Raw genomic sequence first — 23556 nt, forward strand, 5'->3', positions numbered from 1 at the left:
AGGTCAAGCGTTGTAGTGGTGTGTAGTGGTGTCATGTTAACAATCTATTAAATCTGGCTATGCCCGCCAAGGTCTTCAAAGTCAACTTAATGGTTTAGTGGTTTGAAATGGACAAAAAGCCTTATAACTATGATTCTTGCAGTGTGGTGTGTATTGTCAACATATAGAAAGTACTGTATAAATATAAAAGATTTAATATCAAGGTCAATAGATTGAATTGAAGGTGAAAGTGATAATATTGCTATATAGAGCTATTTAAAACTGTGATCTCCAAACCTACAGTCTGAAATGCTGTCATGTTCCTGGGTCTGTTGACCCAGCGTTTTAAGTTTTGGTTTATTTGGATGTTGTTTATGTTTAAGTTCATTAGATTAGCGAAGTTCATTTGGTTATTAGACTTCTTGTGTTTTCTTCCCCTGTATTTAAGTTTCCCTCACCCTTTGTGTTTCATGCTGCGTGTCTTATGTTATCTCCAAAAGTTGATTCTGTTCATCTGGAGCGTAGCGTTTTCTGGGAGAAACGTTTCGTCACTCATCCAAGTGACTTCTTCAGTCTCAGCTGACTGCAGGTTTCCCAAAATCTTATAAACAGCGTCATTAGGACGCTACAACACAGAGCGAACACCATCCCCACTGACACAGCGGCCAGGGAGGCAGAAGAACAGCACATCAGAAGGCCCTGAGTAAATGTGGTTATCCCAGCTGGACTTTTGTCAAAGCTGGAAAGGCACCTAAAGAAAGCTCCAGCCGATCCAGGAGAGAAGGACAACTGCTGCCCAAGCGAAAACCTGTAGTGATCCCATATGTGTCAGGAGTATCGGAACAGTTGAGACGCATTTTTTCGAAACTGATCTCTGTGGCATTTAAACCCCAAAACACGCTGCGCCAACAATTGGTCCACCCCAAGGATCGGGTCCCCCGACACAAACAGAGTAACATAGTGTACGCTGTTAAGTGCCAGGAGGATTGCCAGGATTTATACATCGGGGAAACCAAACAACCTTTGGCGAAGCGGATGGCACAACACAGAAGAGCTACCTCGTCAGGCCAGGACTCTGCAGTATATTCACACCTACAGGTCAGTGGACTCTCTTTCAAGGATGAGGATGTAACATCCTGGACAGGGAGGAACGCTGGTTTGAGCATGGAGTCAAGGAGGCCATTTACGTGAAAAGGGAAAGACCATCTCTGAATCGAGGAGGGGGCCTAAGGGTACATCTTTTGCCATCTTACAATGCTGTGATTGCAGCCATTCTCCAACTCTCTGTGAATGGTACTCATGGCCATTGATCAGTGGTCTTTGATCTGTGGGTTTCGGTCAGTGGTTGTTGATCAATGGTCATGAGAATTTGCATAATTATGATTAAGGAACTGACCTCACAGCCCATTGTTCCTTCAGTGGGCTGGTTTCAGTCATTATGCAAATGTACTGTTTATAAGATTTGGGGAAACCTGCAGTCAGCTGAGACTGAAGAAGTCACTTGGATGAGTGACGAAACGTTTCTCCCAGAAAACGCTACGTCCAGATGAACAGAATCAACTTTTGGAGATTTATTTTCCTGGATGATTGAGAATGCATCAAGACGTCTTATGTTATCAAGTTTGTATTATCATGTCTGTCACATGTTTCCTGTTTTATTTTGAAGGAGTCGTGTGTTCTTTGTTCATTGTATTTAGTTTCACTTCCCTTGTCCTGTCATTAGGCTCATGTCAGTCAGCTGTTCCTCCATGTGTTCCCACTTCCCCTAATCACCTCCTGTGTATTTAAGTCCTCTGTTTTCAGTGTGTCATTGTCAGGTCGTCTGTTGTCCACGCCATGTTTCCTATGCCATGCCATGCCTCCAAGTTTCTTGTCTTGGTTTTTCTTATTGTTTGTTTAGATTTCCCAGTTTAGGTTTGTGTTAATTTCGCTTCAGTTTGTCTTGCCCTTTGTTTGTACCTTTTTTACCAGCCATATTAAACGGCTCACTTTTTGTTAACATTTCAAGTTCTGTTCCCTGTTCCTTGGAGTCTGCGTTTTGGGTCCTTTTGTCAACCTCTACAGTCTGCCCTCGCCAGACTGTGACAGATGCAAAGAAAATCAAATTTGAATTCCTCCATAAGACCTGTTGCCATCAATTGCCATTCCACTGCTTGTGTGATGTCACATCAAACAGCCTTTTCAGCCTGTTTCCCTTCCTTAAGATCACCATTTCTGGTGAGGCTTCAGTGAACAGTAGCTGGATCAGCTGAAGGGCCAGTTGGATCTCACAGGTCCTGTGTCAGGTCTTTTCTGTTCATCTGCTGTAGTTTGTTTTTCAGACCTGCACCTTATCGTTTACCCTCTGCTTGTCCATTCTCCTCAGTTTTCTTTTTCCAAGCACATACTGCACATCGTGCCAACACATTTACTGTGGACATTAAGAAATGAGGGATGGCTCAAGACTTTTGCACAGCGCTGTGTATTATTTCAGAAGGTTTTATTCCCTTTTTGTACGTATGTAGTGAGATCAGATGATCATTTTCAGAGACATAGCTCTGGTTGTGAGCAAAGAATCCCCACCCACCTGTCCAAACCTTTTGCTTGCGAGGGGCAGCGAATCAGAAAAAAGTTAACACAAAGGCTGATGAAAGGAAGTTAAAATGTCTGTTGAGAGGCTGCACCAAGGCACAGCATAGGTTTAATAAGGACTGTGAATCATGCAAAGCGTCTGCGGTGGAGTTCAAGAGTAAAAATATGGAGTTAAAAATGAATATAATAGGCCCACTTTAAATAAGGAGGCATTGATGTGACAGAAGTAGTTTAAACAGGCTGGCTCTATTGTATATGAAGCATTCCATTACTTAGAAATAGTTTTTTTTCTCTGTGCTAGCAAGAAGAATGTAGCTGAATCAGTAACCATCTGCACACATAAGCCTTTCTGGAGGAGATTCTCAATGCTGAGTTCAGTCTCTAAGAAATATATGAAAGAAAGACGTACAGACGTATGAATAAAAACTTTGCTGCACACATGCAGCACACGTTGATGGGTATCAGACAAATATATTTTGTCTCTGAGACAAAAAAAAAAAGTCTTATTGGGTCACTACATCTCCACATCTACACTCGAGCACAGGGCAGGAATCATGGCAGGTTGTCAGGGAAAGTGCGGATGCTCGCTCTGAGAGAACGCCAGGTCCCTGTAGGATAACAAGGTGAGCTCAGCAACCCGGCTCTCTCTGACACGTTAAACCTAACATACACGCTGCGCGACTCGCAGCGCGTTTCCGAATCTGTCAAAGCTGTCAGCGCCGAGTCAGATTCATTAAACAAAATAGCATAAATGTCCCGGAGAGACCAAATTAGACTGCCTGCAAGTGACCTCTCCTTCTCGTTCTCCTTGCACAATTCAGACGCACGCCTTTCGCTGGGGTTGTCTCTTTGAACAGTTTGCTGCTCAAAACACCAAAAATGACATGACACAAAAAACAAAGTGAAACCAAACAGAGTGAAAACAAAACGCTTGATGTGCCTGTGAACATCGGAGCGACACTCTGTCAGCAGCGACTGAACTGCTCACTGCTGACTGAACATCCAAAGTGGGGAAAAGATATAAACCTACTGACATGAAAGTCTGGGAGCACTGAGGCAGCGTTGGGGGATGAATAGTCAGTATATGTGTTTGCTGTATATGTGTGTGTGTGTTTGTGTGAGAGAGGGAGAGGAGCCGTGCATGTAAAGAAGCGTGTCTTTCCCAGAGCGTGTTGGAGCATTATCCGTGCGTTTTGAGGTTGGCCTTAGCTGGGGGCTTGAAAAGCAGAGGTGGACGGGTGGATGCATCACTGAGCAGTGAAGGCTGCTTCAAACTGCATTGTACTCACAGTGTGGATGTTAGGTTCACTGGCTCACCGATACAGGCTGTCATTCATTCATGCACAAGCTCAAAATGCACACGGATACGTATCCCAGAGCAAAAGCATCCAGGCTCATTTCCCCCTGGCCGATATTAACCAGATAGCTGCTACCTGATTCTTTTTACGCCTTCGCATAATGAAGACAGTTAAAATGTGACCAGCAAAATTGGCGGCACTCTCGCTGAGAGACGCAGGCAATTAAATGCAGAACAAAGCGGTTTTGGAGCAAACAACAGAATCTGGGGGAAAACATTACCTTGGGGTTTTTTTTATGATTGCCATAAAACAGGTATTAATCCTGGTTTCGCAACAACAAAGTCGTTATTTGTCAAAAGGAAAAGAAATGGAAATAAGGACGCCTGATATAAGTGGATGGTTTCTCAAATAAGCAGCGATTTGGGGCCCATTTGTTAATAGCCGGCTGGGGGGGAACCCAGGGGAAAAGACGCCGATGCTGACACAGACATTGCTTTCCTTGATGATAATATCATCCGCCTTTGTGCTTTGCAGGAGATCCTTCAACACGGCCGCTCGTTTGAAGTCGAGAAAATACTCTCGGATGAAAGGTATCAAATACTAAAGGTCAGTGGATGAATAACAACTCAGTCGATGGCTCGCTTTCTCCATTCTGGAGCTTTTAACTCGCTGTGGAAATGATGCGCTCTGTTGCTCCCTCTTAAGAACTCGGAGCTCTTGGAAACTTTGAATGCTTACCTCTTCTCAGAAGAACCTGTCATTTCAGAGCATGTCTCCTTGATTACATACTTACCTCGTTTCCTGCCAGCTGTTCACAAGTGTGTTTGGGGTTGGACCTAAGACAGCTGAGAAGTGGTACCGCAGAGGGCTGCGCTCATTCAGCGACGTTCTGGCGGAGCCCAGCATTCATCTCAACCGGATGCAACAAAGTGGTACATCAACATCTCACCATCCTCGCTCCGCCACTTTACAAATTATAGAGGAAAAATTTCAAGTCGAGCTCGCTTCCAAGAGAGACTCAAAGGCCTAATTGTTAAATCCCTCCGGGGGGGTGGGGCTGCGTGTCGTTTGGGACTTTATTTGTGCCTTTTTTTTTTGTTTACTCCCAAAGGATGTGAGCCTCTAGCGGTAATGTGTTTTCTCTAAAGTGAGATATGATCAGCAGGGAGTTTACTGTAAAAAAAAAAAAACACAACAGGAGAGTTTTTCTTACAAAAAAACCAACCTAAATCAATAAGTAGTGACTCTGAAGGGGAGGCATGGTGCAGACGTCTCACCACTCAGTCGTGCCAGAGCGGACCATCGAATTAAGTTGGTGCTAAAAAATTTTCAACAACATACAGCCCACGGCCACAAGAGTGGCTCTGTGAGGCTAAAAGAAAAGCAAACTGGACAAAAGCTGAAAATTCATTTTTCATTTGTGGTAGTTATTAGTTATTTTTGAGCCATTCTACAAAGATGCTTTTTCTGAGGGTGAGATATTTCATGCATTTATGCACAGAGGATGATTCTGAATGCGAGGACGCCCTGTTTTTGTTCGTAGCTCCAACAGCAGCTCAGATTCTTTACTTCTCCTGTGAAATACTTCATGGATTGACGCCTCGTCTTGTCTTGGTTTTCATAAAGCCCAGATGACGTGTTCTAAACAGTTTAACGACCACCAAACTTCACCTCCAGCAACTGTCGCCAGGCTGGTATTTGTGGTATAGCATAGCATAACAGCATAAATTTTAGCATATACCCCCACCTCCCCTCAATATTTATTCTGTCCACTAGTTTGGCTCGTTTGGCTTTTCAGTAAAATTACAACCGAGAGCATGTCACACATTATTGAGATGAACAACTCTTTTATGCCACTTAAAAATCAGCAAGCACGCAGCTGGGAGACACCGCTCCATCCTGCTGCTCACTTTGCAATTTACAACAACGTTTTTTTACGGCGCGCAGATGTGTGATGTTATGAGGATTTGCCGTGCTCTTCACACGATGAGGCCTCTCATCCATGATGAAAAAAACAGATGAAGCATCCAGGTTTTCCATGAAGGAGATAACATACACTTATTCGACCTCTAGTACTAGTAAGAGCTGTGAAATGAGCAAATTATTAGATGCTTCTGGTATTAGCGATCACACGAGGTCCCCTGGTAATTAAATATCTTGTGAATCTCCATCTTTGTGTTATAAAGCTAGCATTTGCTAATTAACATATAGAGCGCAGGTTTGTGTGGCCTTAGATGTTTTTCAGTTCAGGCGTGCTTCCACGACATGCCGTGACATGAACTCGGAGCCTCCGTGCAAATTTTCCGTGTGCCGTTGTCATTAATCTTAAATTCATTGTTTATTTTTGTCGGAGGAGTTTCTGACTACTAAACGCAGATTTGATGGATGCTTCACTCACAAGTGGGAGCTGAGGTCGGCCGAGGCTGATGAGAACGTCATTAATTTCCGCGGTCATAAACCGAAGTGCTCGGCGTAAAGTTTAAAATGATGACCTGATGAAAAGCGAGGGCCCGCATAAAATATAACAATCCACAGAGATGAAACCCACAAATGTGAACCTGTTGGTGGTGCTAAAGGAAAAAGTTTGCTTAGGCTTCATGCTTAAGAAACCATAAACAGACAGAATTAAAGGTGTTTGGAGTGCCTCTCTTAACAATATAAAAGAAACAGATGTGATCAAATGTGAAAGGAATACGTGAGTGAGAAATATGAAGAAATATACTAAGACAGAAGCAGCCAGACATGCAGATAGCATCAGCTTTCGACAGTGACATATACCCCACAGTGCTCTCACATATGAAAAACAAAATACTGATATTCAGCTTTTCATTCGTCTGCATCATTTCTCTGCTTCCTCTGCTGGATGGTAATTCAAAACACTGTATACTGCATCGCTCGCAGGTTTCCATTCACTTTCAAACTCCGTCCCATAATGTATTGCGCTGACAGACACCTTCATCAAACTGGTCGTAATCGATCACTCGGAACACTGCGGTGTCGACTCCGTGCGGAGAAATACCGTGTGAGTTTTTGACGTGGAAAATTTGTCTGAACCCTGAACCCTCCGTCGTGCTCGACGAGTCTTGAAAAAGAGCAGAAACACCAATAACCCCATTTAATTTACTTCATTGGAAGCAGAAATATCATTAAAGGTTTTCTAATTAATTGTTGGGGGAAGCTCCATTCTTCGGTGGGGGACAAAAAAAAGAAATGGATAATTAATGCTTTTCATGTAGCACAAAGACAGAAGAAAATACAAATCAATGAGATACCGATTGATCCACGAATTATAATTTTTGCACCGTTTCTGCGCACGCTGCAGTCGTTTTGTGTCTGCAGCGGTCGAACACCGGCGGCCGTCTTCTATCAGCCAGGAGAACACATCCCATTTTTACCGTACCTTTAATTCACTCTGACTCTCCAGTTCCCCGGAGCAAATGGCTATGATTGATGGCTGGCTTCCAGACTAATAACCACGTGGTCTTTTTCCCTGCAGGTTTTCTGCATTATGGAGACATCTCCAGGGCTGTCAGTAAAGCAGAGGCCCAAGCCCTGGGGAACATTATTGACGAAGCTGTCCGTGCGATCACACCGGACGCCGTACTCACACTGACAGGTGGCTTTCGCAGGTACAAGACTTGTCTCCTCCTTTCAGTGTTGATATTTGAAGATGAAATACAACGGCACCTTCAGTCTTTCCTCGCCCCTCCCCATCCCCCATTATTGTTCTGTTCATATTATACACAGGGAAAGCAAAGACATTAGCAAGGCCTCAAGAGGTCTGCTTGATTCCCAGGTGGATCTTATTACTGTTATTATTATTATTATCTGATATCAGAGCATAGAAGTCACAGAGTGAGTGTCTGGGTAGAAGCGTCAGAGCCGCTGGTGTCTAATTGCATCTTGCAGTTTTTGAGAGTTCTTAGACAAAACGGATTAATTGGACATTTACCACCGCAGAATATTCCCCATCTCACGCCTTTGTTCTTGACAGTAAAACAGAATGCCAGATAGCACGGGTTACTAACGTTTTGCATTTACATTAAGATGCTAAAGTGAATTACATTTGTCAGTCTCAGAGTGCACAGTGAGTGCACTTGTAAAGCTACCTGCTGAGTGCCACTCGCAGCCAGTGCCTCCCTCCATTGGCACGTCTTTGTGGTGCTGTTTCATTTATTTATTTATTTGTTTATTTTGTTATGCGCAGTGCTTTGTGGCTCAGTAAGTGTGGAGCACTCCGCTCTGTGGTGTTGTAAAAATCCAGCCGTAACCAGTGGCGTGTGAGGTAAATAATTCAAAAGCAGTCTGGCAGTAAGGACGGGCGCTTGCCTCTCTACAGGGGTAACAGAGCTGCCGCGGCTTAGCTGATGGTCTTTAATAGTGTCTGGGCTGCAAACATCACATGTTACTGGAGTTATTCCTGCTCCCTTAAAACCTTATTAAAGTTTTCCTTTTCTGCATTTGCTGTATTCTGTTTGTCAGAGTTTGGTAGAAAATTACTATACGCTAACTTTTATAACGGGGGAAAAAAGTCACTTTAGCTACAGGACCGGTATCGTGGCATTATCTCACATTTGTCAGGTGTAGCCAAATAGCAAAGCATTAAGGCTTTGCTCTGAGTCCAAATTCAACACACTTTGTAATATACAACACCGTTACATGCTGATCCTTATAGCATACTAGCTTTGCAGCAAATCACTACTTCACTATTTCATACTAGGAGGAAATATTTGCAGCACCAGATGCCGACTGCAACTCCAGGACACAATTGTCTAAACAAAGAGACAGCATGGTGCTTTTCCTGAAATCTGTTTCTTACCTCAAGCCGTTTAGCCCACGTCCACTGTTCATTTTGATTTCTCTTGCTGTGAGCATTTTCTTTGCGCATTGCAAAAAAAAAATAAAAAATTGTAAATCAACAGCCAAACCCTAAAATCATTTTGTAGGCCATACACATGTCCCTTCATGGATTTTTAGACCAGTGTTGAGACTGTAAATGAAATCTATTTTATTTGCAGTTCTTGTAGACCAATCAGAGGTTGACACAAAGTAACCTTTAACACTCAAACTAGCAGACAAGGACACCTTTATCAAAGAAATACCTGCTGCCTACACGAATCACACGAGTGTTTTATTAAAAATCACCTGAGAAAAATATGATATATACACTCAGTGGGCACTTTATTAGGGATGCCTTAACTTAATTTTATTAAGGAAATAGCATTATTTCTCTGCTGAAAATATACATTACATAAAAAACAAAACTATCCAAATGTACCTAGCCCTCTGATCCCCCCCCCCCCCCCCTTGTTAAATTATGAATTAATTGTGATTGACCACATTTTTTTGGGAAAAAATGAGTCCAATTTCACTACCCAAACCCAGGCCTGATTAATGCCAGAACTGTTGGATCAAGAAATTACCTAAGTAGAAACTGTCCGACAAAGTGAAGTAGGTTAAAAGATTTAAAAAAAAAAACAAACATCATAATGGATTGGATTTATACAGCGCTTTTCAAGGCACCCAAAGCGCTTTACAATGCCACTATTCATTCACTCTCACATTCACACACTGGTGGAGGCAAGCTACGGTTGTAGCCACAGCTGCCCTGGGGCAGACTGACAGAGGCGAGGCTGCCATATCGCGCCATCGGCCCCTCTGGCCAACACCAGTAGGCGGTAGGGTAAAGTGTCTTGCCCAAGGACACAACGACCAGGACAGAGAGCCTGGGGAACGAACCGGCGACCTTCCGGTTACAGATACACTTCCCAACCCCCTGAGCCACGGTTGGCCCTTAATCATGCCACCAAAGAAACAAAATCACTGACATCTATCAGTCTGTAAAGGGTTACGAAGCTATTTCTCAGGCTTTGGGACTCCAGTGAACGACGATGTAAGCCTCACAAATGGAGAAAACTTGCAACAGTGGTGAGCCTTCCCAGGAGTGTTGGGCTGACTAAAATTATTCCAAGAATCAGGAAGTCACAAAAGAACCCAGAACAACATCTAATGCACTGCAGACATCACTTGCTTCAGTTAAGGTCATTGTTTATGATTCAACAAAAAGAAAGACGCTGGGTAAAATGGCATGCATGGGACATTTCCAAAGCAAAATCTTTTGGGAAAAGATTTTGTGGACTGACAAACCAAATACCTTTTGGACGTTCTGGAAGTTTTGAGCCCCTTTACATCCGGCACAAAACCGACACAGCATTTCATAAAAAGAACATCATACCAGCCGTGGTGGTAGTGTGTTTTCCTGCTTTAGGACAACTTGCTGTAATTGCTGGAGCCATAAATTCTGCTCTCTACCAGGAAATCCTGAAGGAGAATGTCTGACTATCAGTTCATGCCCTGAAGCTCAAGCGCACTTGGGTTATGGAGCAGGACAATAATCCAAAACACACGAAAAGATGAAGGTTTTGGAGTGGCCTTGTCAAAGTCTGTACTTAAATCAGACTGATTTTTGGCATGATCTTAAACCCTCCAGGGTGGGAGAATTAAAACAATTAAAAGAATAGTAGACCAAAATTCCTCCACACTGATGTGAAAGACTCATCCCCAGTTATCAAAAACACTTGATTGACCAGGATCGTGCAACCAGGTGTCAGGTCCAGTGAGCAGCTGCTTTTTCACACAGGGAGAGGTAAGTTTGGATAACTTTTATTTAAACAAATGAAACCATCATTTAAAAAGTGCTTTTTGTATTCACTCGGGTTATTAAATTTCGATTGATGATCTGAAGCACGTAAATGTGGCAAATATGTAAAAAACAAGAACAACCTAAGAAATCAGGAGGGGTGGGCAAATGTGTAAATGGGAAGGATTCACAAATTTCCTAAATAAGGATGTTGTGAAAATCCACAAGGAAAAAAAAAAAAAACGCTCCAATCTTCAAATAGCTAAATGACAGCTGGAATGATGTCTGATTATGTAAATAACTGCTCAGAGGGGAAATGTGGTAAGAGAGTCGAGGAAGGTGATTAGAGCATCATGGATAGTTAACTTCAAGAATGAGGGAGAGGAACAGCTCAAGATTTATGGGCCAGGAGTCTGCTGCAAAGTGTAAAGGGGCCTGCGAGAGCGCCTTTATGGCTTCAAATTCGGGGAAATGAAACGCACATTTACTTCACCCCATATTTGGTGCAGACTTTGGAGAGAGAGAGCGAGATAGACCTAATTGGAATCATGCGGCGCTATAATTGAAGAACGATAACTTGTGCATTATCAGTAAGCAAGTAAGTAATTTACCTTTATCTTGTTGAAAGGCTGATTCTCCAGACATGGTTTAAACACAGTGGGAGGCAGTATGAGGTCTATTACACCAAAATAGTTCATATGCTTTCTAAGATGCCAGCAGTACCACTAATAATCCACTTACGCGTTTCACGGTGACATATTTGAAAATGTTCCCTTCTAAAGTCCTGTCAAAGCTCGATTTAATTACCTATAATTTTGAGCCTGGTGTAGAGTCTCTTATTAGCTTCATCTTTCTAGCCGATACCCCTTGTCAAAAATGGAAATGTGCATATCCTATATACCTCCTTAAATAGCTGCACCCGGCTCTGGCAAATCTTTCATCTCGGCGGAAGATGCACAAAAAGATACCGCGACTCCCAAAAGTTTCACAAAATAACTCGTGTGCTGGAATAAACTCAGGCTGTCATCCACTTCAGAGAGAAACAGCGTGGCGAGGATTTGTTGATGCCACTGACATTAGCCTTATTGAAAGGACAGCTGTGGAAGGCGGGTGACAAGTCTTAAAGCGGTTTTGTTGGAGGGGAGGATTAAAAATAGATTACACTTGAAAATACAGCTTCTTCCACAACTGCATGTGAAGGCTCACGCAGTGTCAGCGGAACACTGTGTTTATTTCAGTATGAGGCAGGCAAGTCCCCACTGAGGGACATCAAATTGTCTGGAATATGACTCAAAGTGACACTGATGAGGGGGGGGCATTGGTGTCTCCTCTCAAATCCGCAAACAGCCGCCGAGTCCCACCGCACAGTTTGCCTTGAACAACAGCTGAGATAAGTATTCCTTATCGGCTTAGTTCGAGGTGTCGTGATTCTAAAACAAACCTCATTATCAGCTTGCAGGGGAGGAAAGAGCAAAACAAGCCATCTGGTCACGAAGAATAGGCCACACTTAGCTGCTTTTTCTTGTTCTCATTCCGTATCTTCCTGATTATCGCCTCGCGCTGCTGTGTTAGCAAGAAATGTGGATGGGAAGGCTGATAGTAGGGGAAAATGATGCATAGTCACAAACAAAGCCTGGTTGCTTTTTTGTGACCTAAGTTTTGCAGAGCTTAGCCTGCAGACGCCTGCAGCCTAACACTTCGCAGATCTGTATTATTCATGCGTGTCGCCTTGTCGTCCACACAAAACTGTAAATAACCACGTGTATTTCATTGTCTTTGTGCAGTAACACTTAATAATTTAGCATTTTCCCTCACGCGATAAAAGACTAGATGGCCTAAATTCAAACCAGGTGTTTATCGACGTGCAGCTGTGCCCGACCGCCTATCAATTCTTCTGTTTTTACCCACATCTTCACATCCATCCATCCATCCCACTGAGCAGGAGTGGGTGTCTAATGCTAAACAGGAACAGAGCTCTGAAGTTGCACCGCTAAAGGCAGAGAAGAAGAAGAAGAAGGAGAACCCCTGGTATGCTGGAAGAATGTGCACGACATGCTGTCATCCGCCTTTCCGCTGACTGCTGCTGAATTATCTGCACTGACCTGACACATACTGATGCTCAAATGGGAGGGAGTTGAAAAGCGTAAATGCCGCTTCCCCTAAAATAACCACCAGTTCCCATGTTATCCCCTAACACACACACACACACAGACACAGACACGGAAAACCACTATTTGACAAGATTAGGTCGTTCTTAAGCTCTGATAGGAGGTAAACCCAATTTATGCTGATGATCTCTCTCTGTCTCCTTCCCGCTTTGGTTTCTTTGCTATTCTCGGCACACATTTATGCAGTGCACTCGAGTGGGTTTTGCCGGCGCAGCAGAGGCTAACAGCGAGACTCACTTAACAACTTAAGCGCACTCTACGAGCTGGAAGTGTTGCGGAATCTCAGCTTTGCCAATTAAAGCTGAGTGTTGGGAGATTTCGTAGGCAAAAGTTGCTCGGTCAGCAGATGGAAATCTGTGATGCATTCTCAAGTAGCGCTGTCCTAACAGTCAACTCATTAAAGAAGTGCCAACTCTTCACATCGAGGCCTATATATGTATATATATATACTGCAAAGTCTAAACACGAGTGTTAAAATGAATTCACTTAACAGCTTTTGATATTTAATACAAAATAATACAGGCTCTCAAGGCAAATTGAATAAGTGTTACCAAAGACGCAGCTGCAGAGTGAACCTGTAAACCAGGTGCTCATTCTGTAAATGCCACAGGGGTACACGCTGTCTACTGCTAATGCTAACCATTAACATTATCATGCCTTCTGCAGCTCTAATGGCTGTTTTCTATTACTTCCTTGCTCCCCGAATTAGCCACAGTGACCTTTGAAGCGTTCCCGCAAGCCATTCACAGCCTCTGCACCTTTCTTCACTCTCGCTGCTGTCAAGCAGCAGCAAAGAGAGATCAAACACCGAGCCTCACGGCTGCAGAGGCTTCTTTAGAGCTGTATCGCCCCCAACATTCATTGTCACTTTGCTTTGTTGTTTGCTGTGACACTGGTGCTTACGTATGTAGGATTTTTCGCTCGTTGTTTTTTCAAAAGCTTTTGTGTGTGTGTGAGTGGGTGTCGGGCAATGATTAGGCTGAAATAATGCAAGGCCTTCTGGCAGGTAGCGCTGGCATAGGCCAGAGCTAAACTTGACGACGGTCGGGGGTATCTTCTGTTATTTGAGGGCACAACTTTAGCCCTGGTTTTTTTGTTTCTGTGTATTTGTGTCTACACATCTTTCATGGCTGGTGGAAAAACCTGCCATATGAGGCAAGCTACTATAATCGCCAGAAACCCACAGTTTCTTGTCATCATTCTGTCTGACTGCTGTTTTTGAGTCATCCTGCAGCCTGTGACAGGATGCATTGTGTGAAAGGAAGGAAAACCCCTTGGACAGGTGGGCCAGTCCATCGCAGGGCTTACATTCAAACCCATTTGCAGTCATATTTACACTTCTGAGCAGCTCATCGTTTGTCTTGAAGGCTTAATTTTATTATTGTCTGGCTTGAATGCCAATGAGCACGCCAAAGTACTCTCAGAGCATCATTACTGGTAGATACACATACGTGATTGAGAATTTTAAAGGAAACCTCAAAGCAGTGAATATGCTTCTGTGAATATGATTGTAAGCACAGATGCTGCTCGTGGTGTAAGGCACACGTGGGTGTGTCCAACTGCTTTTGCGATTGTGTTGACTGGAAGCGCCTCTGAAACCCTGGCACAGCACGGACTGATCTTAACTGGCTGGAGGATGATAAATATATTGCTCGTTGGAGGAATGCATTATCAGCAGGTGGAACTGGAGTGGACCTCAGCCACAGCCACTAAATTGATCTCCTCTCAAGAGCTTCAAAGCACAGATATAAACCTCCTTTCAAGGACAGTCGTAAATTCCCATCAGTTTATGTTTTGAAAGTTAAATAATAATGGATATATATGATTAAATATTACTAAATTGATATGATAAAACCCAGTTCGAAGTTCACAAGCTAGTGTATATTGCTCGTGCTGGTCCCGAGCCCGGATAAATGGGAGGGTTATGTCAGGAAAGGCATCTGATGTAAAATCTGTGCCAAATCAAATGTGCAGATTTGTTTGCAGTTGCGACCCCCTGGGAAATAAAGGGGCAGTCCAAAGTGCCTTCTATTAAACTGATATGATAACAATATATCAGTATTATAATGTGCATGACTGCATATGTACAATGTAAATGTAATATAACTGTAATAAGATAGCATACTCGATGCAGAAATATAGTACATAAACCAGACCGCCACATCATAAAAAACACTTACAGGTGAATAACATTGATCATCCAATTATGATGCACAGTTCTGCCGGGAAGCTATGGCTCCTGGCTTTTCACTCTGATATTACTTTGACACCTATCACCTACTCATATACTAATGCAGACCAGCACTCCCCATATACATTGTGAAAAGGCTGTTAGACAGGTAGAACATATATATATATATATAACAAAACAAAATCCCCAATATATAGTATTGTCTTTATATATATATGTAACAAAAATTTTATGTTCTGAAAGAAGCAGAAACAGGCATAAACTTATATAATCCCACATCTTCTTTCTGTCTGATGAATGGCAGCACTATACTTCCTACTTTTGTACACGCACTTCTTTTATCCTGTTGATTTATGTAACTAATAATACATAAGCTCCATGTGTGTTAAACTGTAGGCCTGCTGTGTGTATCAAATCAGTTTCACTCATAATGAAAATTTGTTGAAAATGTTTTTTAGCTTCAAGTATGAAAATCGGACAGTGGGTGGTCCTCAAACAGAAAACAGGCAACCGGGTTTTAGAAAGCAAAAATCAGCCAAAAACAAGAGGGAGATGCTAATTTTCTGAAGACATTAAAACATTAAAATTGAAATAATTCTTGAACCAAAACTTTCTTCAGCATATCTGTGGTCACCGTATGGCTTTGATAACCAAAGATATGAATTTAGTGGTTCCTAGTAATAGCCTGTTCAAAAGTTGAGACAGTTTCCTGGAGATTAGGCAGGCGATCAGAGTAACAAATGCTCTCTGATCTCTATGTCTCTGATAAGTGGGAAAATAATAAAGCCCCCTGGAAAGATTCAGAATGCCACAAGGTTGCAGTGGAAAGATGATTCCCTTTACAGGCCGGTGTCCTGTATGGCAGTTTTTTGCTAGCCAAAATTAAATTGGATTTTAATATTACAGTGAGTTATTGCTAACAAAAATCAATCAAACAAACAAAAAATAAATGATAATATAGAGATGGCAAAAATGCCAGAACTCAAGGCTTAGTCAAAGGGGAACGATGCCACCACTGTGACAACACCCTTTGGTTAGTCTCATTGTGAAACCTCACAAAGGTTGTTTGTGGTTGATAATGCACACTTACAGTCTACTGACATGTCAGTCACATAGTGAAGCACAACCTGCTTAATTCTGCTTTTTGCCTCAATCCTGTTATATTTAGGAAGAATTGAAACAAGCAACTGAGACTGTAGACTCATAGCTCACGGGAGCAGGTTTCCAATACGGCTCGACTCAACCAGCAGTTCTCACTGACGTCACCCCCTGCTGGCCATTACAAAAAGTGAAAATTAGTCTATAGCTGGGAGTTAGAAAACTATATGGGACTGTATGTCTGCGAAGGTTCTCAGTAATCCAGGTCATCGTAGTCTAAGGAGCTTGGAAAGAAAAGCATCTGGACCTCTTTAAGTTGCTTGAAGACGTTTCACCTCTCATCCAAGAAGCTTCTTCAGTTCGAGGGTCAAATGGTGGAGAGTCCCAGATTTAAGTCCTATGGGAGTGACCCCCAAGAGGGACATGGACCTCAGGAAATCACATGATAGGTTGGGACTAGGTTTTACAGTGAGTTCACTCGAAACCTTGGCTGATTGTGACCTACACCCGTTTTCACACCTTGGCTCGTGTGATTAGATAGAGGATCAATTGGGGGTCCTTGTCCCTTTTGGGGGACACTCCCTTAGGGCTTAAATCTGGGACTCAACATCATTTGACCTTAGAAATGAAGAAGCTTCTCAGATGAGAGGTGAAATGTCTTCAAGCAACTTAAAGAAGTCCAGATGCTTTTCTTTCCAAGCTCCTTAGACTACGATGACCTGGATGACTGAGAACCTTCACAGACATACAGTCCCATATAGTTTTCTAACTCCCAGCTAGACTATATGGACTGTAATTAGACTCCTTAGACTATATGGACTGTAATTTCCAAAGAATATCTACACGCCGCATTCGCACCATCAAGCCCGGGTTTAGTACTAACTCCGAACCATGTGTATTCTGAGGAAGCCAACAACTAAGTCTAAATAAAAACAGTTGCTCAAAGTGTACACAAACTGACCAGTGACGCCAACACCCCAGTGTTTGCTTGGGTCCACATGTTTAAATTTGGTCACTCAGTCAGCCTGACAGTCCTTACTGTTTGATCAGGCTTCCCTAGTGTGGTTGGGTGTGACAGATTTGCGCATAGTGCAACACGCTTATTTGACATTCAAAAGATTTTGATAAACAAATGTTGTGATGCTCACTTCTGTAGCAGGACTGTTTCCTCTGAGCGGGGTACACGGGGATAAATTTCAGTAAGTCTACAATAGATTTCTGCATATTTCTTGCGTTTCCTCTGATTAGTCTGAATAACTCGCTGCTGTGCCGTGACTTAAAAGGATAGGCTTCTAATAAAAACGCTGCAGAGAAGTGTATGATAATTTACTTTTCAAGCGACAGAAAAGTAGGGTAGGAAAAAAAAAACTACATTTGCTCCTCCTGATTAAATAATGGGGATGCTTTTGCTTTTCTTGCTCCTCTGCTCAAGTGCCTATGGATCCAGTGAGCCAGACAGAGGCTTTGATATGCCTTTTGTGCACATATCTTCTGCCCATACAGCGGTTCCGTGCAGAGCTTTTTCTTCTGCCAGATAATCACTTGATAATCACTCAGTACTGCAACATCTCTTATGTGCAGTTGTGCTGACAGAGTAGATGCATTGTGCAAGCCTATTCAGGGTCCATATGGGTCCGCTTTATGACACCGATCCAAGTAGAAAATGATGATTCTCATAAAAGTTAAAGCTCTGACAGCTGAGGCAACAAAAAGGGTTTTTACACTTAGCTACTGAAGGGAAAAAAATACTTGTTTGAATAATGAAAAAAAAAGAGCCAGTGCCATTAGCTTGGCCTGTTCTTTTAATAGCACCGTCTGCCACCCTCCCTCTTCATCAGTTAAACGCTATGACTAAAAGATAATTCATTTCATTATTTCCAGAATACAGTGAGTAACTGTGCTATGTCTTTGTCTCCAGGGGGAAGGATTTTGGCCACGATGTAGACTTTATCGTGACCACACCACAACTGGGGAAGGAGGAGCGTCTTCTCACCAGCGTTATTGATAGACTAAAACAGCAAGTAAGTATGTTGTTTAGGTCTTTCTTAAAGCATAGTATTAGTATCCTGAATGAACACACTATAGGCTAAAGTAAATACAACGATCCAATATTCTTGAGAGGAACAATAGACTAAACAAAGCAATGCTAATATTTTTTTTTGAAACCTGTGTTTGTGGAGTGCCTGTGTGTTAAATTTTTAATAAGCGGGAGTTCAGAGCAACGTTTGAACACTGCTTTGCATTTGATGTTAAATCACTGAGACTGGTTTAGGTGTCCATCTGTGTTTCTATATCCTGCATTCATAAACAATCCCTTTTTAATTAAACCCACCTTACATCCTGGGCCACGGTGGCACAGCAAGCTCGCACCACTGCACCGTGATGAGGCACATGCAAATACAGAAAACATCTTTATTGACTGCACAATGCAAGGTTGGCTTTGAGGGGGGAAAATGAGCAAATGCAAAAATTCCCAGGGATATACATGAAGGTGCTAGCGGTAGTTCAGACTACAAGGCAAGTGTTTCCAGAGCAGCACCAAAACAGTGATAGACACGGCTGAGACAAGTGCTTGTTGTTGCTGCATGCTGAGTAATAGAGATACTGAAGCCAGCTATCTGTCGGCGGTGTGGGAAATGTGAGAATGTGGAAGGCTTTTGTTTGTTTTAACATTCTGGTGGCGTGATTCATACGTCATTGCAGACATCTGTAATTATGCTTATATTAAGTCTTAACCTAGATTGCTGAGACTATTCAAAGCTCAATTCAGGTTCGGCAGTCATGTGATTTCTAACCACATGTTATCTTGTCTGCCATGATGGAAGCGTGATGCTGTAAGGTCAAAAGAATAAGGAGCTACCCAGGCCTACAGGCTGGTCTGCAACCATCTGGCAACCACTGGTCTGGAGGGAAAAACATTTATCCCCCGTTGGTAAATTGTTGTTTGATGGCAGTTGCTGTGAAATCAGTTGCTAAAGCCTGAGTCATGCAGGCCTAGAGACCAATCAGTGACTTCCTGGCAACCATTAGCTGCTTAGGAAAAATGTATTTTTGTGTGTATTTCCCAAGCAGTTGTTGAAAACTTCCTTGCAATTGCTATGGTTGCTAGGAGAGCTCAAACACTTGGAAACTACTCCTTCAAAGTAAAAGGTTTCGTTTTACTTTGAAGGTGAATGTTCTCTGTTTTCTGTGGCTGTATCACTTCCACTACGCTGGACAACTCTTAAGCAATGCACATATGATGTGAAAAGTCTCTTAAGACAAAGTCATCAGTAATAGCCTGCGTTGGTATCCAAGTTACTGCATCTGAATCCCTGCTCAGGACTGACTGCTGTCATATGTTGATGCACATTTGACATCATTTTTCAGTGTGCACGGTAAAAGAGCAGTACGTCAGCCACCTGTTTTCCCAGCCCTAACCAATTTGTTTCAGTGATGAAATGGAACCATGTAGTTACCAAGATGTCTAGCCAAATAGCAACAAAACTAGACATCAAAGGATATCTTGCAAATCTAAACGTCAGTGGATTTTATGAAACAGCAGCATCTGATGCTTTTGCAATGAGGATGGATTGTGTCCTCCATGTTGCAATTTTTAAACATATCTGCAAGTTTTTAAAGGTAGTAGATGAATGATCAAAATCTGGTTTAATAAACCATGCGTTTGTGGTAGATAAACCCAATGATATCACATATTGTGGGTTCTGTTTCATGCTTACATTTGTGTATCTCATCAGACTGTTTTAAATGGCAGGCAAAGTGCTGAAAAACTCAACATGTTCGCTCATTCTCTAACACCACGTGAACATCCATCCATCCTTGTGAACATATTCAGGAATTTTTGTGCTGCTTTGGAAATAGATTTGAATTGTAATCTCTGCGTTTTGCAGCCGGTTGTATTATTTGTGTTTTGCCTATAGCATGGTTTCTCCTAATCGGTATGATGAGCCCCTCAAGGCTATAACAGTGCTGAAAAAGAAGTACAGAAAAAAACCCCAAAGAGCTGTGCTTAGGGTGCACACAAACATCAGTGCACCAAATAATGCAACCACGTTCAACATAACCACAGTCGTAACCATGGAGAATAACAGTAAGAGTAACAAACAAGCTTCTCATAAGATCATATTAAGTCCACTGTTATACTGGAGCTCAATACTTTGCTAAATTAAAAAAGGATGCACCACAAAATCTAGGTTGAGAATAAAATATGTTTCTTACACACCAATTTGCACATTCCTAAAATTGCCATTCCCTCTATGGCATGGTGTGTAGCATGGTGTTGCCCTCAGGCAACAAACCAAATTTTTGTTTATTACACTTTCCCTTAATCTTTTCAAATTTATTTACTTATTTTGTGACATAAAACACTTCAGTCTTCAGTTACATGATGAGTAGCAGAGGGTTTGACTTTTGACCTAGGGGTGGAGCAATCTTTTTAGGTGCCAAAGCTACATGTGACGGAGTGCCATCTACTGCTGAGAAGAATATCATTTTTATGCATGTTTGAATTGAAACAAAAATATATTTAAAAATTGTGCATGTTCAAAAACATCTGAAGAAGTATTTTATGTTGTTTATAGACAAATTCTGATTTAATGTATTTACTACTTAGTTTGTTGCCTGGGATGTGTAAGCAAATCATGCACTGGAAAAGCATGCAGAAAGTTGCAGGAAGTGAGGACGAGGACATTTTATGGGAGGAAAGAATTTGATTGAACAGTTAAGGTCATAAGGTCACTGCCTTGGTGAGGACAGCGAGTATGAAAGGATCCCAGAATCAGGTCTGAGGAACAGTTAGGAGATTATGGGTCAGTTAAAGGCTATACATATGCGATGTGTGTGGGGAAGCAATAGTATGTTCATGTTCATGTGTGTGTGGGAATCGGTAGTTTGGAGCAGACTTTATGAAGGGAGATATAAGGTACCAGGATGCAATACTACTCCAAATGACAGATATGTGACATCCACCTCTGATTCATAAAGTTCCACGCAGACTAATTAGATACATTCAGACACATAGAAACACATACAATCACACATACAAACCTATATGTAATGCATGGTATGGCAGATAACACAGACACACAAACAGCAACACACACAGCTATTTGTGATTTATTACTTGGGAGTGGTTGTGGCTCACCTCCTTGACCAAAACCACACCCAACTGATTTATAACATTCATACAAATCAGCTGCTGATTAAGTATCCTTGTAGCAAGATACTGAACCCAAGTTGCTCCCAGCGTGTTCAGGAGAGTCTGGATGTTAAATAGAAAGTACGTAGATGTAGAAAAGGGGCTTGTATGAATATGTATGCAAATAGGTGAATGCAGCATGTTGTATAAAGCGCTTTGAGCTCAGGTAGAGTAGAAAAGTGCTATATAAATGGCAGTCCATTTACCATTTATTTAGGGGATAATTTATTGATTCATATATAAACAAGGAGCCTCAAGCTCCCAAAAAGTAGGGAGAAATATTTTTTTTCTCTGAAAAACTAAAATTGATGCCATTGAGGATTAAATTCATTGAATTTTAAAGTTATTAGAACTTCTTTACATTTTGTCAGCAAGCCTCAAAGCCTAGTGAACAGGGTGTAGTATTTCCCTTTGCTGTATTACTGCACAAAATGGTTGCATGTTAATGCTGTTGTTCTTGAAGGAAAAGCACAAATTTATTTCATCTAAAGTTAAAAAAAAATGAGGCAAAATGCTATAAATAAAAAAATAAATCATTACTCAATAATCATTTGGGAATGATCCATGATTTAATGGAATATCTTCAAATATGGGTAAAAAAGGGCTAATTCTTAGCACCCATTTGAACATTTTCCCCTGACTTTATTCCTATGCTTGTGTGACCTACATCAATTCTGTTTGATTGGGATCTGATGGTTGTGGAGGAATCCAGTGAACTCATTTCCATTTTTAATAAACTAGTTTGAGAGGACATGAGCTTTCTGACCAGGGACCATTGTACCTTCATTCACTACTGCTCGTAGATGACAGTAGTGGTCCCGGTTACTTCTGCTGCTTTAACCCAACTGCTTCAAGGTTTGATTTGTTGTGCATGCAGAGATGCTCTTCTGCATAAGTGGGTATAATGAGTTACTGCTAGTTACTTGAGTTACTGTTTCCTAACTATCACCTTAGGTGTCTGGCCATTCCTCTCTGACCTCTGGCATCAACAAAGGATTTTCACCCAGAGAAATCCTGCTTGTTGGATAGGTTCCCTTTTTCAGACCATTCTCTGTAAATCCTAGAGATGAAAAATCAAGGTAGATAAGCAGTTTGTGAAATAAATAGACCATCCCATCTAACCCTATCCCTATTGTGGATAGGGTGAACTGATCTCTAGATCTTTCACTCATAGGGGTTTTTGAATCACTCTTTGTCTGGTCCCTCACCCAGGACCAATTTGCCAAGGGAGACCGTACTAGTGGGCAAAAGCCTCCCGACAACATAGCTCCTGTGGACCCCTCCACCACCATAAGTCAAGTCACAGAGGGAACATATGCATATTCTGCCACATAATATATATATAACTGTTGCACTATATGTTGAAAAACCTCCTGAAACCAAAAGCCAGTCTTTCACTCGCGGTCGCTGTAAGATACTGAAGTTTTCAGCATGATTCAAAACTAAATCACTTAAAGGAGTTGGTCACTTTTTCATGATTCAGAGCTGTGTCCTTGGAAACACAGCTCCCTTTTTTTTTTGTGAAAATTAGAGAGAAAGAAGTTATTTAGTTGCCTGCAATGAAAAGAGATTTGGAAGACGTGAGTGATTCTAGGAACAAAAAAGTACAATTTAGCAGTTACATAAGAACTTCTTTTAGGGCTTTCAAGGACCATGGTCAGCACTGGATGCCCCATGGTGGAAAATGGAGCCTTTAATGGAAAATGGGCAAAGAAAATGAGAAGTGGCTGAGAGGGGTGAAGAAAGAGAGACAGAGAAACAGACAGTGACTGTGAGCAGAGTGAGAAAATATACGAACAAGAGATAAAACAGAGAGACACAATGTTAATGTCGGATTATGTTTACATAAACACAGTGATTTAATTACTGACTGTACTCAAATGACAACAATTATTTGCTGCTAATATCATGGTAATGTGACAAATATCAGTGGGTTCCAGAAGTGCTCTACTTCAACTTGTTGCATAAAAGACATTTGCAATTACATGAAACTGGGGTGTTAAGCACAACAATTGAAACAAATATCCAGGGTGTTTAAATGATAGATAGACGTATGCAGTATTACACCTACCTCCTCTAGTTTTGAAGTTTTTATTCTGTGCATGGGAGGAGGAAATCAATGAAGTAGGCCAGGTTTATTCACCGTCTACTAGTTCATTCAGTTATGGAACTGCTCAACAGATTGGATACATAGTTAGATAACTCTGAGAAACAGGAACAAAATTCAAATGTGATGGAAAACTTTTTTTTTCATCCATGAATAATGTCCTTGTGATTCGTGATTATTGAAGAGCAGCAGGCTTTAAAGCTGTATTTCCTATCTTTCTCTAGTGACCTAGTTAGGCACCGTGAAAAGTCACGGTGCCAAGAGACACATGACATTTTTACTAACCTAACAGTCTTGAATAAAACTA

The 23556-nt window shown here is 41.8% G+C and overlaps 1 protein-coding gene across 1 annotated transcript in view; it reads left to right on the forward strand.

Moving 5' to 3' along the window:
* The window catches only part of dntt (deoxynucleotidyltransferase, terminal), a 99035-nt gene that overhangs the window by 26929 nt on the left and 48550 nt on the right, over nucleotides 1–23556 (forward strand). Inside the window, exons 5-8 of the mRNA XM_006799053.3 lie at nucleotides 4383–4454; nucleotides 4657–4780; nucleotides 7345–7477; nucleotides 17864–17966. Of these exons, the coding sequence (XP_006799116.2) occupies nucleotides 4383–4454; nucleotides 4657–4780; nucleotides 7345–7477; nucleotides 17864–17966 (432 nt within the window). The remainder of the gene's footprint in view (nucleotides 1–4382; nucleotides 4455–4656; nucleotides 4781–7344; nucleotides 7478–17863; nucleotides 17967–23556) is intronic.

The sequence above is a fragment of the Neolamprologus brichardi genome, chromosome 13 (genome assembly GCF_056152115.1).
Source record: "Neolamprologus brichardi isolate AB-2024 chromosome 13, ASM5615211v1, whole genome shotgun sequence".
Classification (NCBI taxonomy): Eukaryota; Metazoa; Chordata; class Actinopteri; order Cichliformes; family Cichlidae; genus Neolamprologus; species Neolamprologus brichardi.